Source organism: Syngnathus floridae, chromosome 10 (assembly GCF_059516105.1).
Source record: "Syngnathus floridae isolate MCC-2025c chromosome 10, RoL_Sflo_1.0, whole genome shotgun sequence".
Lineage (NCBI taxonomy): Eukaryota > Metazoa > Chordata > Actinopteri > Syngnathiformes > Syngnathidae > Syngnathus > Syngnathus floridae.
Genome location: NC_142422.1, coordinates 4733715 through 4757689, shown reverse-complemented (window position 1 = coordinate 4757689; position 23975 = coordinate 4733715). Strand labels below are relative to the sequence as shown.

Below are 23975 nucleotides of genomic sequence, written 5' to 3'. Positions count from 1 at the left end.
TATAACATTTCAGATATTTTTTCATCTGATAAAATACTCCTGATCATAGTAACTGATTAACCATTTTCACCACTAGAGGGCTAGTCCTCGAGTGAAGGCTGCGCCATTTTGTTGTGGATCCTCTTCACAAAATGGTGGTAGACGACGGATTAACCCTTTGAGGACAAGGGAGGCATCTGGTCCAAAACAGGAGCACACGCACCAACAGTAACTATGTCACCAACACACCAACATTGAAGTATGGAAACGCACTAGTGGCACACGTAAACCCCGATGAGGACTTCACCCTGAGACACAGAGGCTGTCGAACCCACACCAGAGAGCCTGAACATCAGGGAGGTAGGACCGACTGCAGCAGGGAGCACCAATGAGGACCGGAAGTAGTCGCAGCCGATTCGCGCCATAGAGCGTAGAGGCGGGCTCTCCACAACTCCCCCACCCCTTGCTATTGGTCCTACTTAGACCCACGCAGACGTTTGCGGCACATTGTCTAAAAAATCCGCAAAGAAAAGAAAATGGAGGATGATCTTGCCCTATTCCGGAAAAAGGAGGGCTAGTAGTCTATTTAGTCTCGCAGAGATCGACGGCCATCTGACTTGACGACACCCCTCGGACTTCTCTGTACCCTACTCGTCTGCTCGAGGCATTACTGAAAACGGAAAAGAAGACCGTCTTTTAGTCGGGAGAGTAAGTGACGCGGACTGAAACGAAGGACAACAACTCCGAGACGTGAAACCCCGGACCGGAGGACGAGACGGAGCTCTTGAACGGTAAGGGACCGAACTGCAAGTCGTTGGCTGGTTGATTTCAAAACTGGCAAGATGGTTAAATTGCATGCTAGCTAGCATCGTTGTAGTTAGCCTTCCAATCCGTCACTCAGAACCCGAACACGAGGGGGACGGTATCAATACTAGAGAATCACTCGACTGAAGTCAGACAGTGCCCCCACTACTCTGAATTAAATATATTTTTGAGGTAGACTGTTTGTTGATATTTAGCCGGTTGTCCAATGGGTGTATTTACCGGTTGTCCAATAATCTGTCTGTCTAATCCGCGAATGAAAAACATGCACATCTTGCAAAATGACATACATGACATACATGTATGGTTCCCTTCAATAATTAAGTTGACTTAAATGATCTCTTTTAGTCTTTATTTAACACCATTTTAAATCAACAAAAACAAATTTTGCAAAGGTTGTCATTACACTTTATTTAACGTTTTATTAAGAAAAAGTAAAGAAAGAGAGACTGGCACCAAAGTGTTCATGGGAGCACTCGAGTTCATGTATTTCAAGTAACAATTATATTTTAATTACCATCTTGTGTGTGTAAAAATGTCAACAACTATATTATCCATCCATTTTCTGTACCGCTTCATCCCCACGGTGGTCGCGGGTGTGCTGGAGCCTATCCCAGCCGTCATCAGGGGACACCCTGAACCGGTTGCCAGCCAATCGCAGGGTACACAAGAGACAAACAACCATTCACACTCACACCCAGGGACAATTTGGAGTGCTCAGTCGGCCTGCCAAGCATGTTTTTGAGATGTGGGAGGAAACCGGAGTGCCCGGAGAAAACCCATTAATATTGCATTGTCAAAGAGAGCGGTTCATTTTCAATTTTTTAGATTGGTCAATTTGTAAAAATAATACTCAAACACCCACATATATGGACTGACCCATATTATAGTTTTGAGTGGCGAGAATGGGAAATTTAGTAAATTGTGGCAGGAGGTCTTGCAATATGTTTATGACAATCTGCTTGTGATAAATTTTGATGTAAGATTACTGGTGTGAATTGGCGGTTTGATTGCATCAGGGTAAAGTTAGTTTTGTCATGCTTCTATCAATTAATTCGCAATTGTGGAACGTGAGAGATATGCAGTGATCCCTCACCACTTCGCCCTTCAACTAATGTGGCCTCGGTGCGTCACGAGTTTTTATGAAAACCAAAATGGCGGATATATTCAGTGCACTGCAGCTTTTTGCAGCGTCACTTGGAGCGCAGGGCTTTGTCTGCCCATATGACTTTACAGCATACTATTGGCCTGTCGAGGAGATGAGACCAATGGGAACATGTTGATCTGAATCCTAGCCTCTGATTGACTTAGAGCTGTAAGAGCAGTTCTAACAATGCATTATCTCTGCTTCCTGCTACGTATCCACTCTTCCACTTTGTTCCCGTCAGCAGAATCAGCAGCATCTCTGATTCGCACTTTATTTTGTCACGAACAAGGCCGAACAACGCATTGCAACCCCTGGCTTTTTATTTGGGGAAAGGTTAAAGGAGACATGGAGGGCTGGAATGCCGACAGAGCAGGACGACGAGGCAAGCTGACGAGTCAGTCGGCGAGCGCGTGGTGCAGCATCGAAGCAGGCGGGCAGAGCATGCTCGTGGTTGGGGACAGGCAGAAGGTCGAGCCAAACGGAGTCCAAAGCAGATCTTAAAAATAGGCTTTCGCTAAGCAGCAAATCACGTGGCATAGCAAAACCAGGTGGCAGGCATACGTGGATTGAAGCAGAAGAACACCGCAGACTGATGGGCTTGCAGGGTTTAAATACATGTCCTAATCAGCACTGGTTGCAGCGATCAGCACTGATGAGCGCGCAGTTCCGCATTGGATCTGCGTGCCCCCGCGGACCCGCAAGAGCCATGACACGTTTAATTTTTTGTAACTTTGTGCGTTTTAGTAGAGCCCTAAAGAATGTTTCAAAAAGTCAGTTTAACTTTAAATCTTCCAAAAGTGTTTAAAAATAAAGTGTTTAAAAATAAAATTATAAAAATCATGTGCGGATATTGTAAAAATATTGAGTCCACATCACGGATTTTCACCTATCATGTGGAGACATGGAACCAAGTACCGGCACTAAATGAGGGATCACTGTATGGCCAAGCAGCAAGTGTACACTGGGTACCAAATTGTTATGCAACTTGTGTTTTTGTCATTTTTTACTTGTTCTTTCCCACTAAATGTGAGCCAAGCCAAAGGAGCTACTGTACCTAGGTTACCTCAGACATTAATCTTTTATGGGGGTCTTTTCCTACTTTGCAGGCGTCCGTTTGCATGTCTGTGTGCCCCTCACTTCGTCAATCCGATGATTTTAATCGACTGGGTTTAATGTCTTCAATGTTCAAATCCAATTATGAGCACGATAACGAAATATCGCCTTGATAGTTTCCCCTCACTCTACCTTTTATGCAAGAACCACACGTGAGACAGTTTGCCCATTTTACGCTTGCAAGCGGAGAAAGCCACCATCACCGCTGTGTGGTACAGAGGCGCTTGAAAGCAGTCTAACTTTCGCCCCTTGCAAGAGACTATTTATTGAGAGAAAGCAGGATGGGGGTGAGAGTGAACAGGTTTCAGGGGTCACCTCTGCAAACTGGTTGATCAGTGCAGAGGGTCTTAGCGCTTTGTTTTACAAGGTTGTGGAAACACTAGTGGAGCATTTTAGATAACTGATCACCTGCATTAATCTGCTATGCTAGCTAACACGTAGAACTATGACCAGAAATTAATCTATTTTTATTTGAAGCAATGGAAACTACTAGCAGTAATATTGGCATTTTCTTCTATGTACAGGGAGGGAGAATTTACTGATCTTCCAGATTTTGAGGCTCACAAGCATTTGGATCCATCAGGTATGTTTTTTCATCTTCAATTATTTGTTTTGTATATATGGAACCCCCCCCCCCTCCCTGAGCTATCACCTTTTCGTGGTAGAGGGGTTTGTGTTGATCCCAAGTTGTCTGGGGCTTTGTGTTCCTGGCAGGGTTACCTATTGCAAAAAGATCCCAGGTGAGGGACCAGACAAAGTATGGCTCATAGCTCTCCTATGACGAATGAAATATTTGGACCTTGAGTTCTCTTGCTTGGAAGCTGGTCACCAAAACCCCCTCAGGAGCTAGGCCTGGTGGCGGCGCTCCTTGGCAAGTACTTGGTTGTCCGGGCCTATTCCTATTGGCTCACCACTTAGGGGAGGGGCCAAATAAGTCAGGTGCCGCGAGAGCTGTGTGGGAACCAAATTTGGTGGTCCGTTCCTCGCCTACAGTTTCTGGCTCTTGGTAAGTGGAATGTCACCACTCTGGCCGGGAAGGAGCCTGAGCTGGTGTGCAAAATTCAGAAATTATCGTCTCTGGTATCAGTGTTCTCAAGAGGGGTTGGACACGTCTCCACTCTCAAGTTGTCCATGGAGAGGCACAGAGGAGTTGTAGGCTTACTTATTGCCCAAATGCCTGTACATTAGGGTTCATCCTGGTGGATGAGAGGGTAGCCTTCCTTCGGGTGAGGGAACGGGTCCTGATTGTTGTTTGTCCTTCTACATAAAACAGAAGGTCAGAGAACCCATCCTTCCTAGAATGGAGAGTGCTCCCTCTAAGAATTCCCTCCTCCTGCTGGGGGACTTCAATGCTTACATCCGCAATGACAGTGAGACCTGGAAGGATGTTTATGAGAGGCCCCCTCCCAATTAGTTGTTGTGTTTTTGGACCTCTGCTCGTTGGCACCAGGATATGTTCGGCTGAAATTTGCTCATGGACTTTGCGGTTGTGACATCAGCAGTAATGTATTGGACACTAGTGAAGAGAGGGGCGGAGCTGTCAACCAACCCCCATTTGCTGGTGTGTTGGCTCCGTATTGGGGGGTGTTGAGCGTCTACCAGACTAGGAACATTTGGCAGAGTCCTCTGTCAGAAAGAATTTGCCGATAGATCTGTGACAATGTCCCGGAGGAAGAGACAGACATAGAGTCCGAGTTCCTTGTTTCCATTGCAATGCACTGTCAAGACTGAATAATGAGGATGGGGTGTTGTTGTCCTGGACCTGGGACATTGTGAATTGATGGGGGAAATACTTCAAAGACCTTAATGCCTCACGCGTCATTGACATCTTCCAATGCAGTATTGGGTCTCAAGGGAGGCCTTTCCTATCTCCGAATTTAGGTCACTGAAGTGGTCAAAAAGCTTCTGGGGGACCAAGCCCATCAGCCCAGAGTTACGAAATGCTTTGAATGTTATTGACCTGTTCCTGTTGACAAGCTCATGCAACATTCCATTGATGATTCACGGACATCAGGACGCTGCCTTGGGGTTTATAGACTGGGGTGGTGGTTCCACTTTATAAGAAGGCAGACCAGAGGGTTTGTTCCAATTACAGGGGGGTCATACTCCATAGCCTCCCTGGTAAGGTCTATTTGGGGCTGGTGGAGGAGGATCTGTTGTGATGTTACAGGAAATCTCAGATTCAGGAAGAGCAGCGTGGTTATCTTCCTGGCAGGGTAACGAAGGGTGTATAAGAGTTTGCTCAACCAGTCTACTGTATATGTGTTTTGTGAACATGGGAAAGTGTTCAACCGCGGATCTCAGGGGGATATTGTGAGGGGTGTTCTAGGGGTACGGAATCACCGCCCTAGTACAGTAGCTTCTATGGACTAAATATCTAGATGCAGCCAAGGTATTTAGGGGGTGTCTGGTTTGGTGGCTACACTTTTTTTTTCCAGATGATGTGCTTTTGTTTGTATAGTGAAAGGGGACTGGTATAAAAAGTCACCTGTCCACTTATTTTTCTGAGTTGCTTGGGATGAAAATCAACACCAGACCATGGTACTCGTTTGAGCGAGTGTAGGGCCCTCAACAAGTCAGGGATGAAATCCTACCCTGAGTGGAAGAGTTGAGGAGTGGAACATCTACAGGTGGATCAGTGCAGCGTCTGAATTGATGCAAACTCTGTGACGGTCTGTTATGGTGAAGATGAGCCAAAAGACGGAGCTCTATGATAATGAGCTGTGGGCTGAGGCCCATAAGATCCCAAATACAAGACTACTACCACAGTGTATCCTAGCTATTCCTTAGAGGTAAAGTAAGAAGCTTGGTCATCCAAGAGGGGTTCAGAATCGAGACGCTGCTCCTTCGCATTGAGATTAACCACATGAGGGTTAGGTAACCCTAACCCTGGATGTCTCCTTGGTAATCCTTTGAAGGAGCGGTTAGGGAAAGAGCCAGGAGCGAGGTTCGTCATCCATCCCTGTTGGTTATTATGTTTATTCAGCATTGTTAGTCAACAGCGATGATTTCTCAGGATTTATAGGAAATCTGTTTAATCAAGTGTTGATAGGTGAAACTGATGATTTATCAATGATAATATTGATGTTTTATCCATATTTTGTATGTAATCAACATGTAAAAGTGGTTTTATTGATGTAATGTGTTTGGGAAGGGACACAAAGGGTTAATTGCAATACTGTTGGTGGAAAATGGTTGGTGGGAAATGGTAGAACAAGTGAGACCGGGCACAGCAGCAGCCTGTGGAAGGTACAGTCTTGCGCAATGTTGCGCAATGCTAAAACTGTCTTAAGCAAACTTTGCAGACTTTGACAATGCTGTGGTATCCTGGCAGGCTTAAAGAGGCTCAAGAGGAACAAGACTTTTTCCATCTTGGGGATTTTTGTGTTAAACGCAAGATTGCCTGCTTGGATTAATTTTGATTTACCCAGAATTGTTTTTAGAATTGTTTTATTATTATAACAACTTTTCTACAGCAAGGTACAATACTGTAAATATGTTTGTAGAACTCCTATTATTAGAACAACTTTTTTTTTTTTTTTTATAAAAAGGTACAAGTGCAATTGTGTGGACACTCCCTGCCTTCTGCTGGCGTGTGGGCAAATTTCGTGCCATAATTTCTCAATTTAGAAGTTTTATTTTGAATTTGTGAATCTCGCAAAGGAAACAGCAGAAGTCACACTGATTTGCAGGTATGTAATTTGTTGTGAGTACATACATTGTGTTGGTTTTTGAACAAGGTGATGTCCATGCACGGCTCATTTTGTGCACCGGTAAAATACATCTGTCTTGAATTTGATTTTTTTTTTCTTCACTAAAGACAGGTTCGGTGAATTCGCATAGGAAACTGGTGGGGTTCAGTACCTCCAACAAGGTAAGGACCACTATTTAACGGGGCTGGTGTCCTATACAGATTGAATCATTAATGAGTGCGGGTTTGACAGCGTGTTTCGATCTTTTCCTAAATGTGTACGTATTTATGGCTTGGTAAAGTTCTTATGGTGTAGTTAAAGCACATTAAAAGTGCACTTCATTGACCACCACAGTGACACAGGAGACTAGCTGGTGGTAATACCTTACACGATTTGGTTGACAGTGTTGAAAAGAGTTGATCATAATTTCTGTCATTTATCCCTCAATTGATTTCAGAAACCTCTCAGTTCTCTTTTATGTTAGTGCGCCAAAACGATCTGTCAGAAGGACAGAGTTTAGCCAGCACTTAACCTGAAGAGGGACCATTAAACGTCCGGCTTCAGTCTGTCCGCCGACCCCCCTCCCCCTGTCCTTGATTGATGAAACATTCCGTCCTTGGAACGGAATTTCCACCTCTACTGGTTTCATGTCAGACAGTGAAGGCCTTTTGGGAAAAGACATTAGTCTTTTAGTATCATGTATTCAAACATCTGGTTTCAACTTCAGTGGCAGATATGTCTTGGGATGATAACCATAACTCGTGGTGCAGTAACAGACATTGCCGTTTTTTGGTTCTCTAAAATGCGGTTTTCCTTCATTTTCAGAGATCCTTTCAGATGCAACACCTTTCTGGAAAAGCCCTAAGTCTTTCTACTCTCAAAGAAAGGTTGGACTCGTTAATCATATGCATTGTTTCCTTGTAATTTCCTTCTATTTTATAATATCTTGCTTTTGAATTTTAGGAAGGGTCCTTACTGTTCCAGATTCCTAGAGGATAATGACTCATGAATGGGATTCATACTTTCAAACTGTCACGCCACTGTCATCAGAGTCAAAGATGTTGAGGACATCAGAGCCAGAAGGAAGTCTTGCCCAACATATTGAGACCTTTGTGGGCCAACATGAGTTCTCCAACTCCCTAGCATCACACGCTGCCTCTGCAACAGACTCTACATTTGATACAAACTATTACTCGACGTCAAGTGTTGGAAATTCCACCTCTGATTGTGCTTACGAAAACTACTATGGAGAAACACCTTGGCAGACTGACGAACAACTCGTGTTTAAGGATACATCGTTGAGATGTGAAGACGCTGAAATTAAAGATGTGGCCATGAATGGATTGTCTTCATCTGGACCCTTGACGTCATCCTATTCAGCAGAGTTGCAAAGACTTAAACCAAACTGTGAACTTCTAGCTTCATCACTTCTTGAGGATTTTTCAGATGTCAGTAGTTGCTCGGACACAGAGGTAAACAAAACAGAGCCTTGTAAATTCATTAATAGTCCAACTCGACAGCCTAGAACAGATTCTCCGTCAAAACGAAGTCCATCAGAATGGCTTTTCACCCAGCCTGAAAATGTGACATTTGCAAACGAGATTAAAACTATTTGCCCGAGTTCCCCAAAATTGATCGCTGTACAAAATACAGCTGAATGTATACAAGGGATTAACAAAAGTGTGGTAGAAAATGGTAATTATAACACGGTCCCAAATGAGTCTTCAGCGATTTCAACCAGCGAAAGGGATACTATTGAGAACTGTAATGACAAAGATGGACTTCCAACTCAAGAAGGAGATACAAATGTGGAGTGCAATCAAATTGAGCCATGCTACTCAGACATCTCTGTAAGTGACAGTGAAAACATGACTTGCATGGAGGATCAACCAGATGATCTGAAGGAACATACAACCGCAACACCTGAATGTACAAAAACGTCATATGAAAAGATGGAAGATAACAACGGACTGGAGAAAGAAAAAGTTGACATCAAGGAATCGTGGCCACAGGAGAATGAAGTCAATGACAACCCTAATGTCATCAGACAGCAAAAAGTAAATATGACATCTGTTGAAGAGGATTGCAGTACTGTCCATAAATATCAAGACAAAGAATTAGCTTCTTTGGGTGAAGAAACATCAAAAATACCAGAGGAAGCAAATATTGAATTCTCCACTGTTCATGATGAAAGTATGGAAATAGACAACCCGCTGCCAGATATGGAGATCAAATGGCAAGACATGGAAATAAAGCCTGGCACCTCCCAAATCTCAGATTCTCCTGAGTCACATTCTAATAATGCCGTTTGTGAACCGGTGGAATGCACAAATCCGCTGGAGCACAAATGTCAAGAAAATGGTTCCTGTCCACCATTATCGGAAAATCAACCTCCTCAAAATGTGATTCCGGACAATATTTGCAATGCTGGTCCTATGAATGATGGTCATTTGAGTTTGTGTAGCAATTCAGATTCCTCTCTAGATCCAAATACCTTAAGAACAGACACCAATTTGGCAAGCGAAAATTCCGGAACAAGCAATATCACTATCAATCCAGAAGTTGATAAAATCGCAGACTTGATACAGAAACCCTGCTCAAGTACCGACACAAATATTTGTGACAAAGAAGAAACTGTGTGTTCCCAAGAGGACAATCAGACATCCTGTAGAAATTCAGACGCTACTAACTTGGATGTGAAAAACGACTTTTCTAAAGACGTAAAACCCTTCTCACAGCAGAACGACTTGAGCAAAGCGTGCTATTCCAACAAGGATGACCATTCTGGAGAAAACATTCCTCCATCTTCAAAAGACCCACTTGAAATTTCAATGCTCGCAGAACAAGAACATGGAAGCGCATCACTGGAAGAAATGGACACTTGCCAGGAAGAAAACTTGATCCTTGGTGAACAGTGTGGAGAACCTCCTGTTAAAAAACCCTCAAGTGATACTGAATCAATGAAACCTGAAGAAAAATGTATTGTCCAACCAAACGGCAATAGCATGGATGAACCAGAAGAACAAGGTACTGCCCTGCTATCCTCTTTACAAATGAGGAAACGCTGGCAGCCTGTTGTACTTTTAAATAAAATGAATCCAGCAAGAAGCAAGTCATACCAGTGTGCACTATGCCAGCAAATAACCCTCAGCATTGATCATCTAATTGAACACCACCACCATCAACATTCAGAGCAGATCTTCTATTTCTGCAAGACATCCAATCAATACTTAACCAGTAATGAACGGGCAGACAAACAACTGGGCTGCAAAAGCGAAGAACCTCGCCCTCCGTCAGAATATACGCAACGGAAAAGAAGATTTCTCCATTGCAGAATTTGCAAAATCACATTTTCAAAATTATTTCTGTACGTGAAGCACATGCGTTGTCACACTGGCAAAACCCCTTACAAGTGTGATGGATGTGGCTTATATTTTGCACAATCCTGCAGCTTAAAAACACACAAGAGTGTACCTGGTAGATGCAGGAAATTCAAACCAGAAAGTCCTGATGCAAAATCCAGTGACCCTGAAGTTATCAAGCGAGGTAAACAGCTGGAAAATCCCTCTCAATGGTATGTGAATTTGTTTGATATCCGCAAAGCTAATGTCTGTCTCTATTGTGGCAACCAATACGCAACTCTGAAGAAAGTCAAGAAGCATATTTACCGTAAGCACAAAGGAAAGCCGATAGGTGTGTGGGAAAGTCCTACTTCCATGAAAATAACTAAAAGGGAAAAGGTGACTCCTTGGAAAATCCATCTTGAAAAAACAGAAGATCTTGAAAATGAGATAACAAGCAAACCTAAATGTCCCCTCTGTTCACGTTTTTTTATGTACGCCTCCAACAGAGATAAGCATTTACGTGACTGTGTCAGAATGGCTATTAGTGGTGGCAAGGGAAAAGTTGGTGACAGATATAGCTGTCCACTGTGCCACACTACATTTACTCAGACATGTAGTAGATACAGACATGTTCACGTCACCTGCTACAGAAAAACTCTTCAACAATTAAGACAGAAGGTTAAATCGAAGCAAACAGTTGAACCCGATGACGAGAAACTGTTGATGACAAAGGGACAGAAGAATGTGAGCCTAGAAAACAAATTGGAACAATCTTATAAATGTGATGTATGCTCAGAGGTTTTCCAGCAAGTGTCGGATCTCTACAACCATGTAAAGAAACATGAGTCTAAAATCACTGGCAAAATGATCAAGTACAAGACTTCAGTTTTGTCCAGTGAATCAGAGATTGCAGCTTTAGTGAAGCCAAAGACAGAGGAACCGGAGGACGATGGAAAATCAGATGATAATGTCAGTGTTTCCCTGAAAAAGACTGAGGAACCGGAGGACATTGAAAAACCAGTTGAGGAGGTCAGCGTTTCCCTGACTTGTTGGTTTTGTGAAAAAAACTGTGAGACACAAGAGTCATTACAGAAACATGAGAGTTGTCACAAAGGTGAAAAGCCATTCTGCTGTCTCGAATGTGGAAGAGAGTTCAAGAGAAGAGTCTACCTCATGGGTCACAAAGTTGTCCACCAGAGTGTCCAGTGCACACTGTGCACAGAGACGCTTCCAAATGCCAGCAAACTTGTCCAGCATGTCAAGTTGCATCACAAAGGGAAAAGGTTTCCATGCCCCGACTGTCAAAAGCAGTTTTGCAATCCTCCAGAACTCCTTCAACATCTCTTTAATCATCAAAGGGATAGGAGGCCACCTCTCTTGAAAAGTGAAACCCCCAAGTCCCTCAAATCCGATCAAGAGCCAATTGAACCAAAGGCGCTGCATTGTTCCCTTTGTAAAGAGGAATTTGATGATGCAAAGTCACTAAGGAAACACAGTCTTAAACACATATCTTCATGGTGTCGCTGTCCGTATTGCAATCAAAAATTCAAAAGCCATCGTACTTTGCTATTTCACATGTACAAACATGCAGGGGCTAAATCGTATTCCTGTGATCAATGTCGAAAACGTTTCTATCACAAACAAAGCCTGGAAATGCACAACAAAAGTTGTGTCCCCGGTCTGCAGACTAAAACCCAAGTTCAATCCAGATCCACGCTGAAAAAATGTACAATTTGTTTCCGAGTCTTTCTTAAGAAACATCGCTTCATTGCTCACATGAACGCCCACAAGTCGAATACTCTGAAAGTCTGCAAAAACTGCGGGATGTACTATGGTGGGAATAAATTAGGTAGTCATCAGCAAAGGTGCCTCCAGATGTCACAAGCCAACAATGTCTTCTCTTCTAATACCGATGCCTGTCAAACCACTCCACAGAAAAGTCCGACTGGAACACCATCCAAGTCCAGTCCGTCTAGGAATCCCAGTCTGCAAACTCAAAACCAAGATCAATCCAGATCCCCGCTGAAAAAATGTACAATTTGTTTCCGAATCTTTCTCAAGAAACATCGCTTTGTTGCTCACATGAACGGCCACAAGTTGAATACTCTGAAAGTCTGCACAAACTGTGGGATGTACTATGGTTGGAATAAATTAAGTAGTCATCGGCAAACATGCCTCCAGATGTCACAAGCCAACAATGTCTTATCTTCAAATGCCGATGCCTGTGAAACCATTCCACAGAAAAGTCAAACTGAAACACCATCCAAGTCCAGAGCGTCTAGGAATCGTCCATTTAAGTGTCCAGACTGTGCAATGAGATTCAAGTTCAAATCAAAACTCTTACAGCACAGCGTTTACCACACTCGTATACAACCATATCCATGTTCACGTTGCGATGAACGATTTGCATCCAACATATCGCGGTCGCGACATGAAGAGAACTGTAAAGTTTCCAAAGAAGAGGAGTCAAATATTCACGAAGAGACTTCACTAGAAATGACAGACACCCCTGCTCGTATGGAGGAAGCACAGATATTCCCGAAAAACGCTGGAGATGAGTACAAATGCAAATTCTGCACAAAGACATTTGTGAAACCACGGAGCCTGCGACGTCATATATTGACTCATAACGAAGTGAATCCATATCGCTGCAAAACCTGCGGAAGCTGCTTTTCAAGATACGATTATCTTAAGGTCCATCATGCTCATTGTAAAGGAAAACAATTGCAGTTGCAAATCTGCATTCCCAAAATCGGTTTGGATGATGTTGGCAAGGGTTGGAAAAGCAGGGTCGGTGAGCCAACGGAACAGCAGAAGGGATTTCATTGTCATGTTTGTTCCAAGAGCCTACCAACTCAGTCTGGATTGTCCCGCCATGTCACACTATTCCATACTATCAAATTGCATAAGTGCCGGCGTTGTGATTCAGCGTTCACTCATGAAAAATCTTTGAGATACCACAAGAGGCATAAAAACTGCAAAAAAGTGGTGAAAAATCACGATTCTACTCCACCACAGGATCATCTACCATCACAAAATGTTAGCCACCCACTCAGCGATGAAAAGTCCACACCCAGGTTCCAGTTCCATTTGAACCCAAAGTACAAATATGCTTGCAGTCATTGTCCCGGTACTTTTAAGACCAAGGGGCACTTACAGGTACACATCCGTTGGCACACCGGCGAGAGACCGTACGTCTGTGATTGTGGTCTGCGATTCATCAGGAGCGACTACTTAAAACGTCATCGTCTGAAGTGCACGGTCAAACTTTGTAAAACATGTGGTGTGGCATTCCCACAAAAAGAACAGAAGGATCATCAAAGAACTTGTACTTCAGGACAGTCAACGAAGAGGGAAGAAACCTCTCAAACCCCTACGAAAGGTTTTTCATGTGCATACTGTTCTTCACGTTTTTCTTTATTTTCGCAGCTTCAGGAACACTTTTTAAATGCCCACAAAGTGGAAACCAAGAATCCACCCCAGTCTACTGCTCCTCTTCAACATCTCCTATCAAACCTACCAGCCATCAAAGACGATAAGCGTGACAAACAGCCCAACGAAGGTACAAATTTGACCTGCAAACTAGATACTGAACTTGTTGGCGATGCTTCTGAATCATTAGTCTGCCCAGTCTGCAATCTGTCCTTTGAAAATAAAGCTGGACTAAAGGGTCATGCCCGTGTGCATTCAAACACGACCCCTTACAAATGCAGAATATGCAACAAAGGCTTTTGGAAGAAAAATCATTTTCGCAATCACACCAGGAAATGCAGATTTGGACATTCCACTGAAATTGATAGAGCTCAGAAACCGGAATCGCCTCTGAAAGCAGACCTTCACGAAACACTCCCCGAATCTATTCCCTCGTTCAAAGATGATGCACGGACAGATACTGTAGTTTTGCAGGGAAAGTTCTCATGCAAAGATGATTTGAAGGAGTCTCTTCAAAACCCTAACAAAGATCAGGTGCAAAGCAGGGCGGACAAAGATAAAGTAGCTCAGTACCAATGTTCCGAGTGCAATATGAGCTTCACCGATGGTTTGATGCTGATCAGTCACCTTGAAGAACATGGGAGAGAGGAACAAGCAAATAAGAACATCAGCTGTTGCAAGTGTCGACGGGTTTATGCCAATGAAATTGATTTTGAAAAACATATGAGAGTTCACGGTTTGATGAAGGATTTCCTTTGCTCATTGTGTCCCAAGTCATTTTACACATCAACAGATTTGGAAGTCCACAAATCGTACCATGACTCAAACAGACCATTTCCATGTAAACTGTGTAATCACCGCTTTTGGTCCAGGCAGTCTCTTTGCTATCATTACAACGAAGAGCATCCCGACAATTCATTTCCCTGTTCTCACTGTAAAAAGACTTATGCCACCAAAAAGACTCTCCAAAGACACTACAAAAAATGGCATCTCAAAGAACAAAAGAACTCGAGTCTTGAGCAGGAACCCGTCGTGCCCAATGAACGTGATGCTGATAAAAAAAGTAGCAGTGAGGAAAGTGACTCAGACTCTGCGCCTTACTTCCCGTGCCATGTATGCGGAAAAACATTCCCAACTTCAGAAAATCTGGAAGATCATCAAAAATGTCATCTGGGTGAAAAACCTCACGAATGTGCGGAATGTGGCAAATGTTTTTTCCAGTCCGCCCAATTGGAGCAACACAAACGTATGCACAAGTCCGAGTTACAGTGTCAGGTTTGCGGAAGAGGATTTGTGTCCCACTTCCACCTGCGAAATCACAAACATAGTCACGGCAAGAGTCGTCCACACCGTTGCTCCAGATGTCAACTCAGTTTCTCGGGAGCTTCCCAGTTAGCAGAACACATGTCTACGCACCGAGAAGAAAACTTTCCATGTGACATATGCAGCCAAGTGTTCCCCTCCAAGAGTAGTCGAGCTGAGCACAGAAAGGAACACACCATTTCAACCGAGCGCCCTTTGCCTGAAAAGTTGCCTTCGTCCTCGCAAACTTGCCTGCCAAAGTTCAAAACCTTGAAATACCGCTGTGGTTCATGTAACGAGCGCTTCAAAAACCCAGAGGACCTCGCGGAGCATGGTTGCCAGGGATCCAAAGAACGCCGCTATTCCTGTCCTGATTGCGATAAACATTTTCTTCACTCATCCCAGCTGAAACAGCATAGAATCATCCATCAAAAGTCAACGGCTAATATCCAATATTTATGTAATCACTGTAATACCACATATTCCTCCCTTGAGGACTTCCAGAAACATATGAAGGTCCATAAGAATGAGATCCCTTTACCTGCAAGTAGTAAGAATTATAATGCTAAGGACACCACCGTTCCCGTTCATACTTCCAATGCGCTGAAATGCAAAATTTGCAGCATGGCCTTTTGGTCCCAAAATGACCTTGACAAACATGTGGAGGAACATCAGACATCTCTTTCAGCGTTTCAATGCAATGGATGTAATAAGAGATTTGGGACAATTGATGCTTTTGACCAGCACCCCTGTGCCCGTAAGCAGCAAGAAAGTAACCATCAGCAGGTTTCACAGGAGGAAGAAATTGATGTCACTGTCGAGGATTCGCACTATTGTAGCAATTGCTCATTGCAGTTTCCTTCAAAAAGTCTTCTCTTGGAGCATCAAAACAAAGTGCACTTAAAGGAGAAACAATTTAAATGCAAGTATTGTGGAAAATATTTTGCCAACACCCATTCCCTGAAAAGGCATAAGCTCAACGTGCACAAAGAGTCAAAGCAAAGCAACCTGAAATGTCCTCACTGCTCTTCTCAATTCGACAAAGCTCAAGATCTTTCATTACACATGAGAATGCATGCTGAACATCAAGTTGGACAGCACCGATGTGATATGTGCTACAAATCGTTTACACACGCTTCTCAGCTTTTACGTCATCAAGAAAGCCATGTGGGCCAAATTGTGTATGAATGCACTGAATGCGATAAGGCCTTTGCTTTTCCTCATCTGCTGGAAGAGCATCAACGGACGCATGCTCAGTTTACAAAATAATGCTCCATGTATAACATCTACTCCTTCAATAACATCTCATTGGGCCTTCAAAAAAAAACACCACATCCTATTTGGCTCAGGACCTCAGAACTTGTAAATAAATATATGTTCTACTATTGGACTTTGTGAAGATACATAGACCAAAAGTTCTCGATGATTGTTCATATACTAGACTGTACACTGATTCTCTCATTTTGAACTCTACAAATGTATATTGTTAAAAAGTGATATAAAAGGATTTAGTATTTTTGAAGTTTCAAATGCTTTATTTTCAGGGCCTTGGAGTTGTTTTTAGTCTGTTCTGTTGACGACTAGGACATCGTTGTATGCCGGGTCATGTTTTTGTATATACTTTTGTGTTTTTGTTTGCTGAAATTTGAAGAAACTCTCATTCATTACACAAATGGTCCAAATTATTTATGTCCTGAACATGTTTATTGGATTTTGTTTACTGACTCAACAGGACATTCTATTTGACTTGTCTATACCACTTCTAGAGGGAATAATAAATGTTGATTTGTCATGAGAATTTTTGCTTCATTTTACCAAATAGTTCACAATGTAAAATGTGGGTTGTCATTTTGGACCCCAGCGTGTTTTAGATGTCTCGCTTCTCCAACACACATGATTCAAATGATCAGTTCATCAGTAACATCTGAGAAGCCTGTTAATGATCATGATCATTTCAATCGGGTGTGTTGGAGCAGCAAGGCTTCTAAAACCTGCAGGATACGAGTGTGTCAGGAAGGGGAAGCAGTGGACTGTTGGATTCTGCTAACCTTCACCTGGGATGTTGTGAGTTAAATGAGAATGCTTGAAGACCAATTCCTCCAACACACCTTTCTTCTCCAGGGTTAGGGTTAGGGTGAGGTCAGCTCTCCTGCCCCATCCATCCATCTTCTTCCACTTATCAGAGGTCGGGTCGCGGGGGCAGCAGCTTTAGGAGGGACTCCCAGACTTCGTCCAGCTCATCCCGAGGGATCCCAAGGTGTTCCCAGGCCAGCTGAGAGACAGTCTCTTCAGCGTGTCCTGGGTTGTCCTCTGGGTCTCCTGCCGGTGGGACATGCCCGGTACACCTCCCCAGGGAGGCGTCCAGGAAGCATCCTGGTGAGATGCCCAAGCCACCTCATCTGGCTCCTCTCAACGTGGAGGAGCAGCGGCCCTACTCCGATTCGCTCCCGATGACCGAGCTTCTCACCCTATCTCTAAGGGAGAACCCGGACACCCTGCGGCGGAAACTCATTTCGGCCGCTTGTATCCGGGATCTTGTTCTTTCGGTCACGACCCATAGCTCGTGACCATAGGTGAGGGTAGGAGCGTAGATCGACCGGTAAATTGAGAGCTTTGCCTTTTGGCTCAGCTCTCTCTTCACCATGACGGACCGGTACAGAGTCCGCATTACAGCCGACGCTGCACCGATCCGCCTGTCGATCTCACGCTCCATCCTGCCCTCGCTCGTGAACAAAACCCCAAGATACTTGAACTCCACCACTTGGGGCAGGATCTCATCCCCGATCCGGAGAGGCCATTCCACCCTTTTCCGACTGAGGACCATGGACTGAGATTTGGAGGTGCTGCTCTCCTGTCCCTGTGATTGGAATCACCAAGGTGGCAAAGCCTGGGGGTGGGTAAGGTTTGCCAAAATTTCCTAAAGGTAGTTTTTCTTGTGGGGTTGTCCCGATTGACACACATTGAAGAAATGTCAACATCGGGGACTATGGCTATGGCAGACTGGGGTGGTGCCCCCCTCCCCCTTTTAAGAAGAGGGACCGGAGGGTGTGTGTAAGGTTTGCCAAAATTTCCTAAAGGTAGTTTTTCTTGTGGGGTTGTCCCGAATGACACACATTGAAGAAATGTCAACATCGGGGACTGTGGCTATGGCAGACTGGGGTGGTGCCCCCCTCCCCCTTTTAAGAAGAGGGACCGGAGGGGGTGTTCCACCTACAGCCGGCTCACACTCCTCACCCCTTTAGAGTCTCCAATAAACCCAACAAGCACGTTTTGTGATATGGGGGAGGGAACCAGAGTACCTGGGGAGTAGAAAGCTTGTGCATGTGGGGGAAGGGATTGGGCCAACAAGGACAAACCTAAATCGAGACTTAAAACCAAAACCTCAGAACTGTGAGGCGCTTTAGTACTGCCCCCATTTGTGCATAAGGAAGTGAAATGGTTCCCTTTGGAACACAACACACATACCATCAGTATTTGTGTACTGACGTGGCTAGTCGACTGACTGGGTTCTGCACAGTGCAGTATTTGGCGGTTGAGAGAGCTTCCTGAGGAACCACGTGACCGTGATTTCCAGGGGCAGAGGCGTTTTCACTGCAGGCGTGCCTACTGCGCATGCGCACATGTCGAGGCTGCTCGACCCCGCAGCTGGACTACTCGCTTTCTTCTGGTTCTCCTGCACCTACTCCTCCTCTCCCTCTTGGCACATATTCATATTTGTTGGAGGCTGAAGAGCGTTTCCAAGAGCTCGCGCATCTGCGCGGCCAGATGTCTCCGGATCCACGCAGCGGTTGTAGCTATCCTTTTGTGCCCACATCAAAGGCTTCGGACACCAGGCTTTTGTGACAAGGTGAGTCTTTAAACGAACCAGGAAGAAATATAAAAAAAACTCCGAAGAGAAGACCGTGGAAGCTTGCCCGCCAATATCCGTTGTTTGTGTGGCCTCTCACGGGAGCATGGCCAGTCACCACCCCTCGCTTAAATGCCCCCCCGGAGGACCTTCCGTTCGCGGCTTTGCATGAAGCTCGTCATTTTTGAAGCTCGCCAAACCACATGTGTAGAATATGATAGCATAGCTGTTCGTGAAGTAGCAGAAATGGATCTCAAGCCGTTTTAGCATTAGCTTAGCCTGCATATTCATTCGAATGTGTTTTCAAAGGTATTGACCATGACTCCTGGGCACGTCAGTTGCCTTTTATGTTTTGTCTTTTGATTTGAATCTCCATGCACAATGTGTATTATGCATTTAAAGTCAACACGAGCTCAAGTTGAAAAAGAAGCTAATCAAATGAGGGGTGTATTTAAAAAAAAAAACTTGGCACATAGAAGGCATTAAAACAGTTTATCAATGCAAGCAAGGCTGCAAACTGAATTTATTGAACATGAATATCGAAGTAATTGAACAATAGGAGGATTGAGTGATGGTAGCACAGTGTGCCTTTTATTAGAGGATGCTGCAAAAAAATAGTTTTTTTTCTCCACTGATGTTTAAAGGAACAGTGTGTATGTTTTGAATTTTCCTGTTAATTCATAGACATAATTAATTCTGGCAAAATGTGATATCACATCAATTGACTATTTTATCTATCAATCTAATTGAGATCCAGTAATTGGTAATTATATTTTATGAGTCCTCACTGTACAGAACACTGACATGTCTCATTGCCATCTTTACGCAGCCAATCACAAATTTGCTGGCTCAATAACTGTGTAACCAATCTGTCACACTTTGTCACTCGAGGAAATACTAGAAAACGTTTGTGATGACACTGCTACTGAGAAAATTGATGGCAGGCCTGGTGGATAAAGCCGTTTGTGAGTATGTTGGTGCAGGAGCGGAACCTTCTGTACCTCTTCCCAGAGGGCAGGAGGTTGTTTTCGGCGCCTCATCTGGTCCGAAAATTGACCTCCTTCCTGTTCGTTTCTTCAACCTTAGTAATGAGACCCACTAGTGTTGTACCGTTATGGTTGGCGTGTTGGGTTATTGTGCAGTCATGTGTCAGCAGGGTATAGAGCAGAGTACAGAGCACACAGCCTTGGGTGGGGGCTGTGTTCAGGGTCAACGCTGCTTGAAATGGTGTTGCCAAGCCGTACTGACTCTGAATGAGGAAGTCTTAACAACCAGGGGCAGAGAGAGGTGCTGATCTCCAGCTTGTGCAGTTTGCAGATGAGTTGTGGTATTGAATATTGAAGGTGCTATCGGACGGTAGTCGTTGAAGCAGGATTGAGCAGATTTCTTTGACAGTGGTATGATGGTGGTGGTTTTGAAGAGTGATGGAACAATGGCAAGACATCAGTGAAGACATCCTTAAGCTCCTCTGCGCAGTCCTTCAGGATATGACCTGGGTTGCCATCTGGTCTTGTTGCTTTGCGGGGGTTGATTTTTGGCAAGAGTCCTCTTCACCATGGAGAGGCGCAGAGTCTAGTTCTGAGGAGGGGGAGGGGTCTGATTGATATTGTATTTGTGGAATATAAAATATGGAGTTGTGAGGTATCCAACCACGTGTCTGTGTTTTATTTACAGGAACCAACAATCCATGATGCTCGGGCTTCAGGGCAGTGGGCCACCATCTTCCAAAATCTATCGTTGCGTGGCGTGTTCGGCAACCTTCAGCGGACTGGCAGCCTTGCTTGTCCACCAAGCGAAGCATGCCACAATGCTGCCCAAGGTCATCGGGCCTCCTTCGACCCAGCCCGACGTGAACCTGCAGGACTCTTTGACAGCAAACCTAAAGTCGTCCGATCCACCAGCGTCGTCCGATGGCGCCTCACCATCTTTTTATATCTGTGATTGCGGAGAGGAATTTCAAGACTTTTGTCAAATGCTTGATCACAAACAATCGCATAGTTCTCACTTAAAGTCACTCCATATGACTTATAATAATGCCGTCTCAGACGGAACCGATTCTGCTGATGGGTCTTCTAATCAGACGGGAGATTTAAAGCTGACCACAGCCTTGACGGATCCGGCCCTGAATTGCCCGTCTACTTCAGGGTCGCCACCTGTTAAATTAGAGCTTGAAACCAGAGAAAGACTGGAAAAGAGCAAAGTTGTTCCATCCACTCCCCTTGAGCAGAGCAAAGCCTCTGAAGAAAATAACGATGGACAACTTGACCAGACATCTCCAAGTAAAGAGGCAATACCGGAGACCGCAAGGGATTCACCGTCCACTCATAGCAGCGAAAATGAGGAACGAGCGGCAAAAAATAACAAATTAATGCAAATCCTAGCAACGGCCTACACGAATCACACCGCCAAGCCTCCGACTCCGAACGACAGTAACGTTTTGATCACCCCCAAACAAGAAGCCATCCCGGTCGATATCATGCCAGTCACAGAGGAGCCGGCCATCAACGATCTCTCTGTCGCAAAGTTAAGACGATTGCTCGCAAAGACGAACACAAAAACAAAAGCCCCCACCATCAGTCGAATTATCGACTCCAGCAGGAAGAAGATAGTTTCGCTGACAAAAATGCTCTCGCCCGTCGTGGTTCTTGAAACTCGTCAGAAACTTCGAGATTCTGGCAACAGCACTCTTTTCGGGAAATATCAATGCGGGCGCTGCCGTCGGATCTTCCCTAACTCCGACAGATTAACCGAGCACCACTTTTTGCACAAGAAGGAGAGAATTAAGTGTTGCCGTCGCTGCAAACAACTCATCATCGGCAAGCTGCCTTTCACCGACAATCACGTCTGCATTGCATCAGTGAAAAAACCCGCACAGCTGCCAAGTACATTGCCGCTGGTCCCCAAATATGCGCCCTTCCATAGCTTTAACAACAAGAAAAAATCCTTCTTTTGTCCCGTATGCAAGCATAACTACGCCCGCAGGTACAACCTGAAGAAGCACAAGTGCCAAGGCCCGAAAGCTGCGCCGCCCCAGACGCACGTCTTCGCCGACAGACTACAAGCATTGAGATCAAATAATAAAGCCTCGCCGTACAAGAATGGTCAAGTCGAGCACGGAACGAACAGCGTTTCCGTCAGCACCGAAGCCCCTCGGGTCAAGGTCGAGGTGACCTCTACTACTTGTGAGCAGTCTGAGATGCCTGACCTTCCCTGGAGTCGTTCTGTCAATACCTTCCCGCCGTTTTTCCCCACGTCGGCGGATCAGCATGAAAGCGCCTCTGGAAGCGCGATGGACAACACGAGCTCGGATGCTGTGCCGGCGCCGCATAACGAGAGCGGCAACGAAGGCCAGTGGACGATGCCCTTGGACGATGAAACGGAGCTGCTTAGTTCGTCTCAGAACGCTGCTAACGAAGATGAGATGGATCTCGACTCCAAGGAGATGGCCAACCTGAGTTATTTTGTCAAAGATGGCATAAGACGTTACCCCTGTCCCAGGTGTCAGAAAACCTACAGTCGGCCCTCTACTCTGGCCCGCCATTTACGCCTGTGCGGGTTCAGGCCTCGGGGACCTGCGTCCATATCCCACGGTGCTGGTAATGACGCCGGTCCCAAACCCAGGGTTCCTTGCAATGTCTGCGGAAGAAACTTCAGCCGCAAAGATAACATGCTGGTTCACCGGCGACGATGTCAGTTTCAGGGTGCGGCGCCGAAAGAACCCTCGCCGCAAAATCTGCCGGGCAGCGCACAAGCGAGTTCAGATAATGACGCTAATAACTGGGGCTTCATGTCACTGCCCCCCGTGCTACCCAGGAGGGTGACGTGCGAGTGTGGGGTCGGATTTACATCTCCGAGACTCCTCCTGGAGCATTTACAAAAGCATGCACAGGAATCCTACACGTGCCCAACTTGTGGAGAGACTGTTAATTCTTGGGCTGACTACGAGGTTCACCTGCAGATCCACATGCATCCTCATCACCAGCTCCTGAAGGGACTCCAAACGCAGCGATCGCAACCCTTGATGCTTAGGATCCATCAGCAACCTCAGCAGCCACCTCCGCCGCCTCCACTCGCGCATCAAGCTTCACAGAAGGAACCAGTCCCTGAACCCTCTACCCCCAAAAAGCAGAGGCCTGTTTGCTCACGATGCGGAAATACATTTGCCACCAGGTGTTCCCTCCGAAGGCACTTATCTTGGGACCGTTGCAAAGGCGGACGACCGCCGAACGCGCCCAAATTTTATCGCTGCTCCCGCTGCAGCTCGGAATTCCCCAACATGGTGAGTCTTCTGTTTCACCAGAGGAGCGGTGCCTGCAAACCTGCCATCAAGCCCGTGCGTTGCCCAGTTTGTCTCCGTTGGTTCGGCACTGTGGACGGTTTGCAGAAACACCTCCTGACTCACAAGCAGTCTGAATCCCACCGCTGTGATATCTGCCAGTGTTCATACCCAACTCTGAAATCTCTCAAAACCCATCGCAGGAGGGTGCATAATGTCTTGTGTGCAGAACTTCTAACTTAGCAGTATTTTGCACCCCCCCCCCCCCCTCCTTCTAATTTCCGTGACATTGATGTGGTATTTCAAAATGCTGCTTTTGATTAGTACTAATTCTAAATGATCAAAATGATGTAACAAAAAAGTACTTTAGTTTTGTAGCAGTTTGCGGCTGTGGCTCATGTGTAGTTTGGTCCAGTTCTTCATTTCAATTACAAGGTTGTGAAGTTGAAGTTTTATCCAATGATTGTTCTGTAGTTTGTTGGCTGTTATTAAATATACAAATTTATGAATATGTTTTGGGTGGTTTTTTTTCTGGTGTATTTGGGTTCATCCAAACAGTTGACTGTAGTTTATATCACGGTTTTGTATTTGTCCAACAAGCATTCTCTTAGATAAAATAAAATAAAACATTACCGCTGCTATTACTAATACTCACAATCACACCACATTTGCTATTATTGCTATTATAAGTTACATTCATTAAAACGGAATTTGACTCGTCAAGATTTCTTAAGACATGTAAACATTAATAAACTCATCCTCCCAACCGTTGCCTAATGTATATACCCCTAAAAAATTGTACTATTTCCGCAATAGCCTTTTCCTGATATGATTAATTATACGATTATATATATATATATATATATATATATATATATATATATATATATATATATATATATATATATATATATATACATTGTTTTTCCTTGATTACATAGATGTAATATTTAATTTAGCGCCTTATCTGTCGAAATACAGTCACTTAAAAGCAGTGATGACAGTATATGTAGTACTGCTA

The 23975-nt window shown here is 44.7% G+C and overlaps 2 protein-coding genes across 7 annotated transcripts; both read left to right on the top strand.

The window, feature by feature from the left end:
* The first annotated feature begins 680 nt into the window (after positions 1-680).
* Positions 681-16629, top strand: znf1035 (zinc finger protein 1035). 5 transcript variants are annotated; one of them, XM_088386684.1, is made up of 5 exons: positions 681-770; positions 3586-3644; positions 6882-6935; positions 7579-7640; positions 7717-16629. In XM_088386684.1, the coding sequence occupies exon 5, from the start codon at positions 7752-7754 to the stop codon at positions 16098-16100; it is 8349 nt and encodes a 2782-aa protein (XP_088242810.1). In that variant the 5' UTR covers positions 681-770; positions 3586-3644; positions 6882-6935; positions 7579-7640; positions 7717-7751; the 3' UTR covers positions 16101-16629. The 5 variants fall into 5 exon arrangements, with proteins under 5 accessions (XP_088242810.1, XP_088242808.1, XP_088242812.1 ...); XM_088386682.1 differs by lacking the exon at positions 6882-6935 and having other exon boundaries at positions 682-770; XM_088386686.1 differs by lacking the exons at positions 681-770; positions 3586-3644 and adding an exon at positions 3684-6753.
* On the top strand, positions 690-23459 carry LOC148392028 (uncharacterized). Of its 2 annotated transcripts, XM_088386689.1 has the most exons (3): positions 690-770; positions 3586-3644; positions 20353-23459. In XM_088386689.1, the coding sequence occupies exon 3, from the start codon at positions 20366-20368 to the stop codon at positions 23195-23197; it is 2832 nt and encodes a 943-aa protein (XP_088242815.1). In that variant the 5' UTR covers positions 690-770; positions 3586-3644; positions 20353-20365; the 3' UTR covers positions 23198-23459. The 2 variants fall into 2 exon arrangements, with proteins under 2 accessions (XP_088242815.1, XP_088242813.1); XM_088386687.1 differs by lacking the exons at positions 690-770; positions 3586-3644 and adding an exon at positions 18419-18678.
* Positions 23460-23975: the final 516 nt, after the last annotated feature.

Bases quoted from the DNA above. Each gene is read 5' to 3' on its own strand.
- znf1035 (XM_088386684.1), top strand. From the start codon at position 7,752: ATGACTCATGAATGGGATTCATACTTTCAAACTGTCACGCCACTGTCA.
- LOC148392028 (XM_088386689.1), top strand. From the start codon at position 20,366: ATGATGCTCGGGCTTCAGGGCAGTGGGCCACCATCTTCCAAAATCTAT.